This window comes from Aptenodytes forsteri, unplaced genomic scaffold, assembly GCF_000699145.1.
Source record: "Aptenodytes forsteri isolate BGI_AS27 unplaced genomic scaffold, ASM69914v1 Scaffold296, whole genome shotgun sequence".
In the NCBI taxonomy this organism is placed as follows: domain Eukaryota; kingdom Metazoa; phylum Chordata; class Aves; order Sphenisciformes; family Spheniscidae; genus Aptenodytes; species Aptenodytes forsteri.
In genome coordinates this window covers 1,957,827-1,972,988 of record NW_008796181.1, presented here as the reverse complement: position 1 = coordinate 1,972,988, position 15,162 = coordinate 1,957,827, and the positions used below count along the sequence as shown (strand labels likewise).

General features: G+C 37.4%; 1 protein-coding gene across 1 annotated transcript in view; it reads right to left on the bottom strand.

Moving 5' to 3' along the window:
• Positions 1 to 12,408, bottom strand: part of ACTR3B (ARP3 actin related protein 3 homolog B) — a gene marked incomplete at its 5' end in the record, with an annotated part of 25,850 nt that extends 13,442 nt beyond the window's left edge. Inside the window, 8 exons of the mRNA XM_009287805.2 lie at positions 1,707 to 1,880; positions 2,491 to 2,634; positions 3,968 to 4,075; positions 4,231 to 4,326; positions 4,716 to 4,826; positions 5,817 to 5,941; positions 7,791 to 7,846; positions 12,404 to 12,408. Coding sequence (XP_009286080.2) covers positions 1,707 to 1,880; positions 2,491 to 2,634; positions 3,968 to 4,075; positions 4,231 to 4,326; positions 4,716 to 4,826; positions 5,817 to 5,941; positions 7,791 to 7,846; positions 12,404 to 12,408 — 819 coding nt within the window. The remainder of the gene's footprint in view (positions 1 to 1,706; positions 1,881 to 2,490; positions 2,635 to 3,967; positions 4,076 to 4,230; positions 4,327 to 4,715; positions 4,827 to 5,816; positions 5,942 to 7,790; positions 7,847 to 12,403) is intronic.
• Positions 12,409 to 15,162: the final 2,754 nt, after the last annotated feature.

Here is a 15,162-nt window from a genome sequence, read left to right as displayed (position 1 = left end):
TAAATACATAATAATATATTAATATAGATATATTATTATATAACTTCAAAACTTTCCCAAAGGTGCAGAAACTATTTGGGATTTGCATCCTAAGTAAGATGAAGTATCTAACTGGGATGAATAACAAAAGCCAAAACACAACAAGTATACATTGAACTGAAAGAGAAATTAGCAAAGGAGATCAAATTGGAGATCAGGAGCCATAAGAATGATGTGAAAAATCCCCAAGAATTCAAGCTAATTTCCACTGTAAGAATTAATCATGCAAGAAGCTAAAACATGAAGCCACATAAATTAAAAGAGAAGAAAGAAGTGGTATTGCTTCACACAGAGAGTTCTCATCTGAATGAACTACAGCCTGAAATCTTCTCCCGAGCTCTCCATAAAGATACTGATAACACAGCAGGGCAAAAGGAATAAGTAGAAATGAGAGTTATGGCATCCAAAGTAGAGTATAACATGCTCCCAGAAAGGGGACTAGAGAACTGACATGTGAAATTGCAGTCCGCTAGCAAATACCGTATGGTTGGAGAATAGCAAGTAAAATACCTAATTTAAAAAGCGGAGAGATAATCTGGGTAACTACAAACCCCAAAGCCCAACTTCAAGAGTATTAAAGACTTCAGAACAAATTTTGTAAGATGGAGATAAACTGAAAATAGGAAAAGATTACAAGACAGCTTTACCAAAGGCAGCTTTTACCTAGCTAACTTGATACCCTTTGAAGTGAGGAGTTAATGAAGTCCAGCGAGAAATTCTCTTTGGATGCAGTACGTATCATCTAGTGTGTTTTTCTTGTCTAGAAAGTCAGTTCAGGTTTGTTTTTTTTTTTCAATACAGAGCCAAGAAACTATCAAGAAATGAAGAAAATGGAAATTAGTCCTTTATCCTGTTCCTAATAGTCTTTGAAGAGACTATGGAAAGAGGAGCTATTAAAATGACGTCTGACATGGGATTCAATGCCTCTCTGTAAGATCATGTGGGTAAACAGCAGGGAGGAGAAACTATTTAGCCCAGAGGTTTAATGCTGGCACAAGATCAGATGGCTACAAATTGACCACAAACAGACTAAGGCTGGAATTTAGACAAAAGGTGAGAGAATGAGGTTTTTTAATATCCTTCCAATAGGAAGAGGGTAGACAAAGGGAAACTTCACCCGTGTTAACATGGATCTTGATTAAATTTTTTAACAGTATTACAGGCTATGGTTGCCTGCAATAAACTTAATGGAGCGCATAGGAACGGAGAGGACTTTCTCTGCCATGCTGTAACATATTAAAACTTGACTCTTTCCTCTCCCACAATATCCTGAAGCTCACTCAAACTGAACTACCAAAAACCAGACAGATTAGGTATTGTAACGTTTCCCAGAATTGTATGTGTTACGACCACAGCAACACAGATTCCAATGGACTTCCCTCAAGGACAAATTTAGCATCCACGCTTTATAAATTGACACAGTATCAACAGAGAAAGTACACAAAAGCCAGTGTGCATGATTTAAAATATTATCAATGCAATGCTACTCACATTTTTCTGTGCTTATGTTAGCTGAGACTGCACATGGCTTGCCATCAGGAGACTTACTGATACCTTACTTCCACGTGATGGCGCACTGGCACCAAAAATTATAGTACCTCCCTCCCCCCCCCCCCCCTCCCACAGAAAGGTTTCTGTATCTTAATATTGCTAGTCCCTATTCTTACCTCAGGATGAAAGAAAATTTCAGGTCCAAGGAATCTTTCATAACCAACATCTATAACAAACTTGGTTTTGTTGATCGCATTGATGCCAGTATACTGTTTGATCCATTTTCGAGGATCTCCATCGTACTTAGCAAATTCTTTCACTATGTCAGGGCAAATGTAACAGTATTTCTCCTATTAAGAAATATCATGCATTAAAAATTGCCAAAATAATTATTCTGTCACTGAATTAAAGTAGAACACAATCAGAAAACCAAAAAATGTGAGCATTATTACAGATGGAGCCGTTCAACAGATGTTCTCACCCAAATGACTACTGAAGACTCAGCCCAACAAGACGATGCACATGGCCTAGTTGTTTCAATAAGATTGCACACTGACTCATCTAGATCAGTCTTAAAATGAAAACATCACAACCATTAGGTCTGCGACAATAAAGATGATCAATGGCAAGCTCTCATTGCAAGATCAGACCCACACAATGACCCTACTGACACTACATATATTTATTTTTCATTAAATTAAAAAGCAAATTTTAAACAAATCTAAAGCTTAAAATGCTGATTTGATCTGCAGAACATATTCACTCCAAACAGTCTAGCATGAAGATTTTCTTCCTCTTTCTCCCTCCCCCGCACTTGATTGGATAAACCACCAGAAGCTTGCGTAATTACAATAGACTGCCTACATTTGCATTTTTAAGACAGCCACTGGCAACTTGTTAAAGCCAAAAAATTAGCTCAAAGAGTTTTATTCATGTATTAAGAGATAAAGAAGGGTGTACCTTTATGGCTTTTGCTGTCTCCAGAGATTGTTCAGGAGGAATTCCCACCTCCCTTTCCCTTAGGAGTTGTTGAATAAAATAAGTAATATCTCTACCTGCAATAGGAATATGTTTGATGCAACTTCCAATTACATAGCCTTCTGCCTATGTAGGAGGAGAAGGAAAAAAAAAAATATTGGGGAAAAACCTACTGTGTATCAATAATTAACAGCAATTAACATTCCTTTTTATAATTGTTTTGATTTTTAACTAAAAATAAAATCTTGAAACTGTATAATTACCATAAAAATGTGCAACCCACTGCAAAGCAGGTATTATTTTTATTTAAAAGACCTTGATTACCACATATAAACAGATACTGATTATTTAATAGATACACAAGTGAGACAAAAAATCTTGCACACGTTAGAAGACAAAGTCTGGTCAGATGGTTCCTTTTAGGCATGATCTGAAAAGCAAACGTAATATAAATGGACCACTCATCCTGTTTGAGAGTGAAAAAATGAATAGGAAAAAGTATAAAATTTATTAAAATCCTCAGACAAGAAAAATCAAATGAAGTAGTATCTAACGATAAGCACAATAAAAACAAGAAGTGTATTTGCTAAATTCTTTTCAGGATGCATTTACTGAAAACACTGGTATTGCTGAGCCAACATTATTTCTTATCTTGCCTTTTTTTTTTTTCTAACCACTTTTCAGAGTTTCATATGGTAAATGCTATTTTTTCCCCAGCATTTCCCATATGAAGAAAATACTGAGGAGACCAGATTAATACCAAAATGCATGATGAAGTTAAAAGGGAATCAAATTTTCATTTCTAAAATAACTGATCATTCAAGCATACTATATGCTTCAGAAATACACAAAATTACATCAATAGAACAGATGTCAGTATGCACAGATAATTCTATATTTTTAACATCCAACATAATTAAGCCGTTTGAGATCGACCATGTATATGAACATGCATTTATACTAGCTTGTAGTTGTTTCCACACAAGCAGAGTGCACTAACTTCTAAAATACAATAAAATCATATAAAAAGCACACGTTGTCAGCTATATTAAACAATCAAAATGCAGGACATCAAAAAAGTTAGGGCATTTCTTGTCAGACATTGGTGGTATGCAGGAGATCCAAAACCACGATAAGCATTAATATTAATCAGAACTGAGGCATCACAGTAACAGAAGACAAAGTTTTACATAGAAATAGCCTTTAAAAGATAGCCTGATGATTCCTTACTGTGACCTTCCTATAGCCTGCAAGCTAAATTAGTTGCATAAATAAGTTCACATAATAAAATACATACTTTTCAAAACAATCATAAGGGAGGAAAAAATCCCAAACAACCAAGCAGCACTAAAAATTTAAAAATAAAGCTTAGTTTCACACTTCTTATTTAAACCTACAGTAAACAAACCCTGTACTTGTCCAAACCACTGCTGATTTCAAACTGCATCCTGTCACATACCACAGGAATTACGTGGGTCACTCCATCTCCACTATCGATGACAATTCCAGTCAAAGTACGTTCTCCAACCTGCCTTGATGTCCAAGAGGCAGCTAAGGCCAACACTGCCTACATGAGAAAGAGTTTATATTTAGAAGCAGGCAGAGTGTGCTAATTTACAATCTCAGAAAATACTGTTTCAAACATTTTAGACGTGCATACAGAAGACTATACATACTGCAGCTATGCTGTACTTTAGAAGTGTATATATTCACTTTGTTCACCTGAACAGCAATGTAAAGTCCTGGTATGTTAAATGATTCAAACATGATTTCTGCAAGATACTCTCTGTTTTCTGGTGTGTTCAGCGGAGGCTCTGTCTGCAAAAAAAAAGGTTTGAAAAAGCACCTCAATAGAGTCCTAACGGTTCATGCACTGATTAGCTCAGTACGGTAATCAAACTTCTAAAATTCTCAGTGCACTCAAAATAGAAAATTTCAAATAGAATTTAGTTTAAACTAAAGTGATTGAAACTTCTCAAAAACAAAATCCAACCTGCATTAGCCTGCATCACAAAATGAACAGAATTTCGTTATAATGCAACTTCACAGATTACTTTCTTCTTCCTCCCCCCCCGCCCCCACCCCAGTTGCTGAAGAAATAAAAGACATATACAGACAAAAATCCTCCAACAGAGCTACTTGTGCTTGGAACATTATTTAGTTTCTCTCTTGCAAAAATATTTTCTTACCCAGTCTTATTAACTCACCATTAAAAAATAGTGATCCTCAGGTTCAGCTCGTAGGTATTTAAAAATGACCTGCTCCATGAATCTCTCCATGAGGTCCCAGTCTTCAACAATACCATGTCGTATAGGCCACTGAAGCAAGAAACTTGTCAACACTTTAGACCATACAAGGATAAACAAACCCAGAAATAGGAACAGCCTAAGTCCCCAAACCCTTGCACCTTCTGCAAGAATGAAAAAAACCTCATCTCATGGTTACCTTATCAAATCCTCCATTCTAATTTTAATTTAGAGGCACTATTTGAAGTCATCTCCTGCTCCCAGGTACTTCAAGTTGCGATTCTATCTTGCAGGACTAGAAGCCAGAATCCAGACTCTATTCCTAATACTGCTATTGCTCTATTGCGGCACTGTGTTTTAATCTCTTTTTGTATCAATTTTATCATTTATAAAGTTGAGAATTATACTTGGCTTCAATATGCCTTCCAATCTATAAAAAGAAATAAAGACCGTATAGGCTATATATTTTCCAACAAAAATTCTGGCAGGGATGATGTTTACATTTTGTTCAATGTTAAGAACACAGCTGACATTTAAGGAATATAGTAGGATGTATAAAATGTGATATCCCCCCCCCCATAATTCATAAGCCAGTAACATTTTGTAAGTACAAGAAGTCCTTTACTAGGGTATGGAAAATACGATTCACAGAAAAGCTGCATTGACTACAGTCCTCCACAAAACAATTGTGACACTCCCTGAAGCAAGAGTATCCAACACCCCAGTTCATATGCCATGTTAAGAGGATACACTTTTAGCAAGAATTTAAATATTCAGTGTTTATGACTATTTTAATAGCTAATAATTTTGAGAACTGAACAGCTGCACTGTATCAATGAATATTTACAAAAGGGTTCAAGCACCACACAGGATAGCACTAGTAAAACAGACATTTAAGAAAGGTAAAGCCATGACGAAATCATGCAGTTTTTAAAAAGCAACAAAAATACTTTACAAAAAGCAAATGTGTGTTTGAAACGGCTATCGAAAAGGCCCAGAACATTATATAGTAATAAAAACGTGAAACTTTGGAAAGACTTCTTAAAAATACCCAATGCTTACCTTTGTAGCATAGGTAGGTTTATCTATGGCTTCATCTCCTATGAAAAAGTCCAGATCATCAACGCCTTTCATTACCCTCCTCTGAGCCTGGTCACCTACTTTGGCTGATTCTCGGATTGCAATACCTTAAAATAAAACCCAAACAAATAAAAACAAAATCAAAACAGCTAAATACCAAGCAATGAATATTTATTTACTTCAGGATTCTTTTCCAGAAATAAAAATTGGTATATAGAAAGTATAGTTTCCGGAAAGCAGAAATTATGTAAGCGGTCTATTGACAAGCCAATAAAGCAGAGTTCATTCTCACTGCATCACGCAGGATTCTGGTCACCCATCCCTCCTTCATGTAAATAATAACTCAGAGAAAATCTTAAAAATGTATTTTATTACAGACTACAGCAGTCATTAAACCTGCGCAAGTACAGCATTCCACCAGAGATACTCTTTAAGCCTGTAAACAACATGATTTTCTGAGTTTCAACTCTGAGAATTAAGAGAAAGAGCACAGGAGGAGAAGAAAATAAACTATGTACTTCAGAAATAAGTACTGGAGTCATTATCCCGGTTGGTGGGAAGGAGGAAGGGGGGAGGGGAGAAATCAATTTGCAGTGCTACAGCGAAATCTTTGGAGACGCTTATGCTTCCCATTAGCAGGCTGCAACTGTCACTAAAATTATTAGATGATGGCTGCTATAGGCAAGAAGATGAGGCAGCAAAAAACACAAATCTGGGGCAAGCTATAAATAAAAATGGAATAAAGTACTCTTAAAACATAACCTTATTTATATACAGTTTTCTTTTAATAGGTTATAATCAGGATCTAAATAACATACAGTAGAAAACGCAGAGTAGACAGGGATCATCCACGAACGCGCCAAATACTATCAGCACCAAAAATTACTGACAGGCAAACAATTCTTTTGGAAATATGGCTAAGCCCCAACAAGTTTATAGTTTTATAAAACAAGATTTATAACAAATTCACAGGAAACTCTTCCTATCCCACCTCTTTAACATAAGACATTTAAATCTTTACCAGTGGTTTAAGTTTGAAATTCTTACAATACTTAAAATAGACTATAACCAGTACTGCAAGCTACATCTGGTAAAAAGCATGTCCCCCGCCACCTCTTTGGCCCCCAATTACCTTTATAATTTCCTTATCTTTATAGCTTCTACTGTGAGTAGCTACAAGGCAGTCTAGATGCATTAATAAGCAGTTAATTGACAAAGTTCACAAAAAGTAAAAGGCAGCGTTTAACATTAATTGGAGATAACCATGAGATAACAGATGTCATTATAGATGTAAATACATAGTCAGTGCTACTATTTAGAAACTTATATAGCATTTGAGACGACAATTAAAATCAGGAACACCAGAAAGGTATAACATTTGCAACAAGTTCAACATACAAAAAAATTAAGAGTAAATCTGCTCAACAAAAGCATGTTAAATAGGCAAAAACATTTTAATTGGTAAACACACCCCCAAAAAGAACATTTTCTAATAGGAACAACTTTTCTGAATATTAAACTGTCTACAGTCCCAGACAATGTAAATAAGGCAGACACCACCTGCACTTTAGTACTTAATTTGATTGGAAGCCTTCCCCAGATTATCCGGGCAGTAACCATGGTGTCAGGTAGACAGGAGGTAAATTGCATTCTGTCTACTCAAGTGTCCTGGCAGAAAAATAATGGAGATAAAAAGGAAATTGGACTGGAGTTCTCTTCATCTTTGTCATAGCAACCAAGAGCTGATTTAATGAGCAACAGTCCTAGCTAACTGCAAACAAGGAGTTCTGTTTAGCTACACTCTAGCCAAAGATGCTAACGCAATGAATATCACTTCCCAGATGGACAAGAGACTATGAAGGCTGAGTTGGGAGTTGGAAAGCACATCATTTACTCATGAAACTGCTCAGGGATAGCGGTGTATATTAGAATTTGGAGGGACAAAAAATTACTCACATGATGGGATAATGAACTGAGGTTCTGTATTTCCTGCATAGCCAAGTTTTGTGTACCTAGAAAAAGAATGATCACGAGGTCATTAGCTGCACTTAGATGTAAAAAAAGAAAAAAAATACTTTCAATTCACTACACTTCTTAAAGCGAAGGCCAAACAATCGCATACCACATCTACATTTTCTGGGTTATGCTTTCAAGTGTCATCCTGCTGAGAAGAAAACTCAGAAGTGGTAAATATTTTAGGTGTTATTTATTTTTCAGACGCCTTCAGCTTACGAATTTTGGTACTTTTTTCCAAACTATGCAATCTGAAAACTCAGCTCTTGCTTCTCTGTCTTGTTGACCAGACAAAAGATGGGCAGGCCACATTCCACCCTTTGGTAAAAAAAAGGCTGTGCAGATCTTACCTTTCAGAAAGCTACCATGACCAAAGATGTCATAAGACTTTGCATATTTGTTTAATATTGTCAAACACAGGAAAAAAAAAAATAGTATCTTAAGCACAAATCACAGTTCAGAACTCTAGTTGCAATCCCAATACAATTCCCTGTCACGCCTTGCACAAACCACTCTGTCACAGGTATTGTATCTGTGTGTGGTAATATATACTTACTACACCAAAGTAAGCATGCATTGATAAAATGCTTTAGAAATGGGCAGCAGATGGTATGAAGCATTGTCTGTCTCTTTCAATATACATATAATATCTATTTTAACAAGTAAAGGATCAAGAGAAAAAAGAAAATGGTAAGTTGGGGATGAAAAAGAAAAGGAATTTTCACACAAAACCTAAAATCTCTGCATGGTGTTACTGGCTGCAAGCTAGTTCATGTCTTCAGCAACTAGAAATAATTAACTTCCCAGACTATGAAAAACAGCTCCAATTCCTAGGGAAAAAAAAAAAAATCAGAAGCAGTTTCCAAAAAAAAGGAAAAAATCCGACAAAATTAATTCAATGATTGCAGAGACTGAAGTCTGATTGCAGAGACTGAAGTCTCTCTCTAATATTATCATTAGATTGGAATAGAAGTACAATAATAGCATGATTTGAGGGAAATTAACATTATTCACATCCATTTTTACCATGAAAACCTAAAGCCGTGACATTCTTAAATGAGACCAATCACAATGTAGGTCCTAAAGTGAATTTAGGGTCTTTGTCTACAGCCTACTCTCAGTATTTGCAAACAATATTATGCCATTGCTAAAGCAGAGGGTTGCTTCTTCATTAACAGCTCAAACAGTAAGTTTGCCTTTATGGAGTATTTCATATAAAAACACTCATTAAGAGTCAGTTTGCTTAGATAAAGGAATTAAATCAAAACTGAATTAGCAATGACCTTGGAATTTAAATACTATGTTTTCAACATCTCTTCAAAGCTATAGCTTCGATAGACTTCAAATAATAGTTGAAAAAGCCATTTTCCCCAAGGCTAAAAAGATAAGGACTGTGTTTTGGGGGCAAGGGTTTGTGGTATTTTTAATCATCATTATATGGGCATATGCTTTCAGTCTAATCCAAAATGTTTACGCATACTTTCTGTGGCTCTCAAAAAATATAATCAGGGCATTAGACTAGACTGATTTGTAAAGAAGGCCATTACTAGTAAGAATTCTTTTTACAATTGTTATTGCCTAGTTTCTACACATTTTAGAATGAGGCCTACCTAGAGAATATTGTTAAAACATAACAAGCAACAAAAGGAGTTACACAGCCCTTCAAGCCCCAGTGACAAAAAACAAAGTCAATATATACATATACATGCACATACCTAAGCATGTAAATATGTATATATACTTTTTATAGAATTTTTATATACGTGTGCATATATACATAAAAAAATTAAAAGGTTCCTGCAATGTAACGAGAACTGATTTCTTAAACTAAACTCTGGCCAAGAGGAGAGTTCAGTTTGCCATCTTTTCCCCCTCTACACACATGCTAAACTCATACCCATTCACAGTATTAAAAACACCCTCTAAAAGTCAACTTGGGCTCTCAGTCTGCAATAGCTTTACCTTCCCTGTCAAGTAGGGATCAGATCCCCCTACTAGAATAACTTACAAAGTTACCAAAAGCCGATAGCTCAATATTTTACTGATTTATTTTTTCACTAGCTGAATTAACCCAAGTTAAAACTACAGGATAAGCTTATTTCTCAGTATCTGTGAAAAATAGTTCTCTTCAAAGAACACATCTCACAGACGGTAACATCTAGAAAGATTTCTTTCGCATGCCATTAATCCATGAAGGATTAATACTAGAACTATGAGAATAACTAAATTCTCAGTTCAATGTTGAAGCAAGGAAGTGAAAAAAAAATGCTGTTCAAAAACAAAAATCTGTTTAGGATCAAACAAGAGACAGACTTGAACAAATGGACGTATTTCAGGTGTTTTGACAAAACCAAATGGAAGGGTAACCCAAACCACTCTCAAAACCAAACAAAGAGAAGGAAAAGAGACACTGCACTTGTGCTGCCCTTTCTTATTCAGCAGCCTACTCACTCAGGACATGGCAGACTTGGTCCCAGATTTTTCTTCTGCCCAGCAGGACCCAAACACATTCCACCTTCCAGAGCCCTAACCAAGAGTACATTAAAGTGTTTGGGTGACCCACTTCCAAGACCTCCTACAGAGATTGTTCCCTTTTATACAAGATATTATTTAAATATTCATTGCCCTGAAAGGCTCTGGACTTAAACAGTTAGAAAGATTACCTGGTCTCCAGTCCCTTCTCCAATGAATATTTAAGCATCTAAAACATGGTTTTCTTTCTCCTGGGTTACAGCCTAGCAGACTAATGGTAATGCAACGCCTTGTGATCTCTAAGTGACAGAGACAGCTGTAGGGAATGTGTAGATAATCAGTATTCCAACTTAATTTCATTAAAAGTAGCAGATTTATTGCTAGTGAGACGGGAACCTACTGGAAACTCTCCAAAATATAGGATACTGGAGGCTGCATTAAAGATTAGTAGAAAACTGATCCAATAGACAAAGACTATTTCATGCAAGGGGATTTGAAGGGCCTCCTCATTTAAAAAAAAAAAAAATCACTGGAAATTATATATTGTTGAAACAAGCGGTTTCTAAAAATAGTGTTGTCTCCTACACATTATTTTTCCCAGGTGATTAGTTAGTACACAAATCAGTTTCACTAGCTTTTGCATGAGGAATAGTCATCCTAACCCTGTTCTCTTCTGAGTTCTTACCATGGAAAGACAGAAAAACTTACATAGAAAAATGACTGCGAAGATACACAAATGGACCAAACTTGGAAGCACTTGCTGCACCCTCAACCACTTTAAAGAGCAGAGCTATATTTTGGAAAATTCTTACTAAAGCATGGGAACAACATAATTTAGGCATTTAAAAATCACACACTCAAGCAGTTGCTTTATCTATCTCAAAATACAAGACATCCAGTTTTTCTCTGGACAAGTTGCAGAAGACCAAAGCCCAGCTGTGAACGTTTTAGCATTTCCTCAATTTCTATTGCTTTTTGGTCCAGATCTTTAAAACAATGTGTTACATCCACAAAAAAAAGCTCTGAAAAGATAGATACGAAGTGGTTGAAAACAGCAAAATGCTCTAAGAAAGTCCTGTAAACAAACAAAAAATAACCTCTGTAAAGAGAACAGTTTCTGACAGTTAAGATGCTAAATAACTAAGTTATTACTGCCAGAACACCTGTGATGCCATGCTGTCATAAACAGACTGTATTATCATTATTACAAATACACCTGAGAAACTCGCAACACAAGTTCTTCATAAAGATGTGGAAAGGCACTTTTGAAATGAAGAAGGATGTGATGAAGGAATGGGAATGAAGAAAGAAGGGATGAAGGAGGAAATATCAAACAGAAAAAATCTATTATGTCTGCACAATCTACCCAAGAGCACTATAAGAATAAAGTGTACATTAGAGCCATTGCTTTTTTTGAGAGTCTAGCACTTTACAGGACCAAAGCCTGTGATTATAAACAACAGTTAATTAACTCAGGCTCCTTAGACCCAGAACAGCAATTACAATAACGTCTGTTCACAAGTCTCACATGTAGAGAGCAGAAGTAATACTTGGCTAAAGCAACTCATTTAGCATCAGAAATATAGTAAGAGGGGGAAAATGTAACATGTTCTGAGGTTCCAGTTATCTTTAATAGCCCAGCAACAACAACAAAAAACACCTTAAGCTTCAAGTTTTAAGACAAGTCCAGCTCACTTCTCCCAGAAATCAAGTATTTACTTCTAGGCTCATCAGTAAGACTTTGCCGAAGTAATTTTTCTCTACTAAAAGAAAAATGGAGTGACATCAATAAAATACACCCAAAATAGAAGTATTCCTCAGTGTCTTCAACTACACACACTGAAGAGTAGAGAGGTATTTTAAGACATCTTTGTTTCACACACCCACGTACTAGCGTTCTGATGTCCACAGCTAAATGTCAGTTAATAAAACTAGTTATGAAGTTTAAAGCTACTTAAAACAGCAACACCAGAAAGGCCTGGTAGTCCTAGGAAACTAAAAATAGCATGCCCTTCTCCACAAAAAGACTGATAGCAATGCGTAAACTGATCACGAGGAAAACCTCATGCAAAGAAAAAGAAGACGCAGTGCATCAAAATTGAAGTAGCACAAGTCATTTGCAAATACTAATGGAAAAGATGATAGCAAATTATTACCACTTTCTCCAAATTCGTCATAAACTGTTCACTCTTTATTTATAAAGAAAGTTCAAGTCATCTATCCAATACGGAAAAGGAACATTATCCTGTCCTGCTATGACAATATGTTTCTCACTGAAGGTCTGTACCTATTTTCTATACACCTGTTGTTGCTTTTTTTGAGAAAATCCAGCATTTTACAGGACTGAGGCCTATGGCTGCAAACAACAGTAAATTAAACCAGGCTCCTTACATGCAAAACAACAACAAGTCTTTTCACAAACTTCTTAAATCCCCTTACACGAAAAGAAGAAGGATTAGCGCCTGCACAAAGCACCTCATTCAGTACCAGAGATGCAAGTAGAAAAGTGTATTTTATATACATAATGTTCCACAGTGCATTTCTGCATATACCTTTTCCTTTCTGCTATGTTCTTCCAAGTTTCTCATCTGAAAGCCTTTTTGTGAATAATTTGAATGAATTGTTTGAAGCTTGTAACCCAAAGTAGATTCATTCTAACAATAAGAAGGTTTTCAGCCCACGCAGAGGAAAATTCCAGAGACTGCATATCAATGAGTCAAGCTACTTCTTCTGGCTGCTTTGGTTCAGACTCTTATTTCTTCTTGAATTCTGCAAGATAACTTACTTCAAATTCAATAATCTCATTGCTGAAAAGTCTTCCACATTTCAGTGCCCTGCAGCGAAGCCAAGCAGAAGTCCCATCAGCAGAGACACCATGTTGTCTCATATGAATTAAGATCATTTGGAGGCATGGAAATGCAAAGTCGCATCATTTGGGGACTATCCGAACCCTTCCTGAAACAAACTGATATACATGCCCACACATAAGCTCCACCAGTTTTTCCCATGCAAGCACTAAATTAATTTTAGAAATTCTACTTAAATTACTATTTCTATGAAAGGACATAATAAACCATTTTCTGTCCTTATTTATTTTGTACAACTGTTGGTCAGCAATATCTGCTGCTAGTGTAACACTGGAATCACTCCACAAACTGAGAGCAAAGGAGGTCTCCTGCAAGAGACAAGACATTGCATTTCATGCATTTTCTGGATTTTGTAGCTTATACTGTAGCCTTTTTAAAGGATCCACCTAGAGCTCCCATTTCTGTCCTTGAAAAACTCTTCAAAGCTGTCAAGTAATATTCCTGTAACACCAACAGTTCTGTGGAGATATTTAAAATATCTTCAGCAAATAAATAGAAGGAACCTGGGAAACTACCCAGGAGTATCTAATGCACAGGCAGAATACATGCAAGACGGAACCCTGTCTCTATTCTACTCCAAAAGTTTCCAGCTGTGGACTCCAGTATTCTCCACTGAGGGGACAGAGCTGATTTCTGGTAAGATAAGGTATAAACAGAAACAGGACAAGAGACTTCTAAAAATTTTGTGACAGTTGCATAAAGACGTATTTCAAAATATGAAACACATTTTCAGGAGAAAGCAGTGTGACACCACATCATTGGAAAGTGCTTCCTCTTGTTATCTGGGGGTTTGCGTTTTTTGTTTGGTTTGGTTTTCGGTTTGTTTTTTAAGATAGCTCAGTTTTGGAAGTTTTAAAGGTAACTTTCCAAGCATTAAATAAATGAAAATAGTGCTGCAAATTCCCTGCAGAGCAAAGGTCTATTATTGCAATAAATTGATGTAATCAATGACACTGAGGCACAGCCTGACAAGTGAAGCTATTGGCTGAATAGTTACTCATGGACCAGTGCCTCCTCTCCTCCTCAGAGCTGTCCATAACTGCTGGGCCAAAAGAAAGATGTTAGCAAGAGCACACCACATATTCAGTATCACCTTCATTACAGCTCCTCTGACACTTCCCACTCCTGAGGCACAGCAGAACTGGTCTATTGGATGATGAATGGGTCTTCTCTAGCCACAGACAGGTAGGAAAGACCTGTTCCTGAAATGCCTCCCGAGCGCAGCCTCTGCAATTTAGATTCATTTTAGTTCTCAAAGACTTGAGTTACAAAACTTGTGGTTTGGCTAAATGTAGAATAAATCTCACACTGATTTGACAAAGGTGAAGAAGGGATGACCTAATGACCAAGAAACACCAGTAGTATAAGACAGCCACCTCCCATCTCATTGCTGGCCGGAGGTAATACCTGGAAGGGTTCAACATGTACGTGCCATCTAGAGGCACAGCCAGATGCAACCCGGCAAGGCCACTGCGGCCCCCGAGCTGTGCACGAAGGAGACGCCACAGCCCAGCAAGCACACCTCACCTGCCTCTGGATCAGAGTCAGTGCTGGTTCGTCCCTTCCAGGCAAAGCAAACGTGTCCCCTCTCTCTAGGCAGTCATTTGAAATAAGCCACCCCCAATTTTAGCATTTCAGTCATGCAATAGTTTAAAGTCAGAGAACACGAACAAGAACTGGACCCAGAACGAGAAAAGGGCACATAGAACCACACCATCCCCGGAGGCACACGGCCAGGGCACGACAGGACTGCCCTGCTCCGAGCTCCCAACGGGGAGGAAGGGCAGGAGGAGGAGGGTACTCGGTGGAGGGCGACAGGCCGAGAAGGGACCGGGACACACGGCAGGAGCCCGGACCCGTGAGAGGGGAAGGGACTCCCCGCTGAGGGCCCTCGCCGGCAGCAGGAGGCGGCTGAGGGGCGCCGGCACGGCGGAGACACCCCCACACTCCCCAGAAAGGGGACTGGCAGCGCCGAG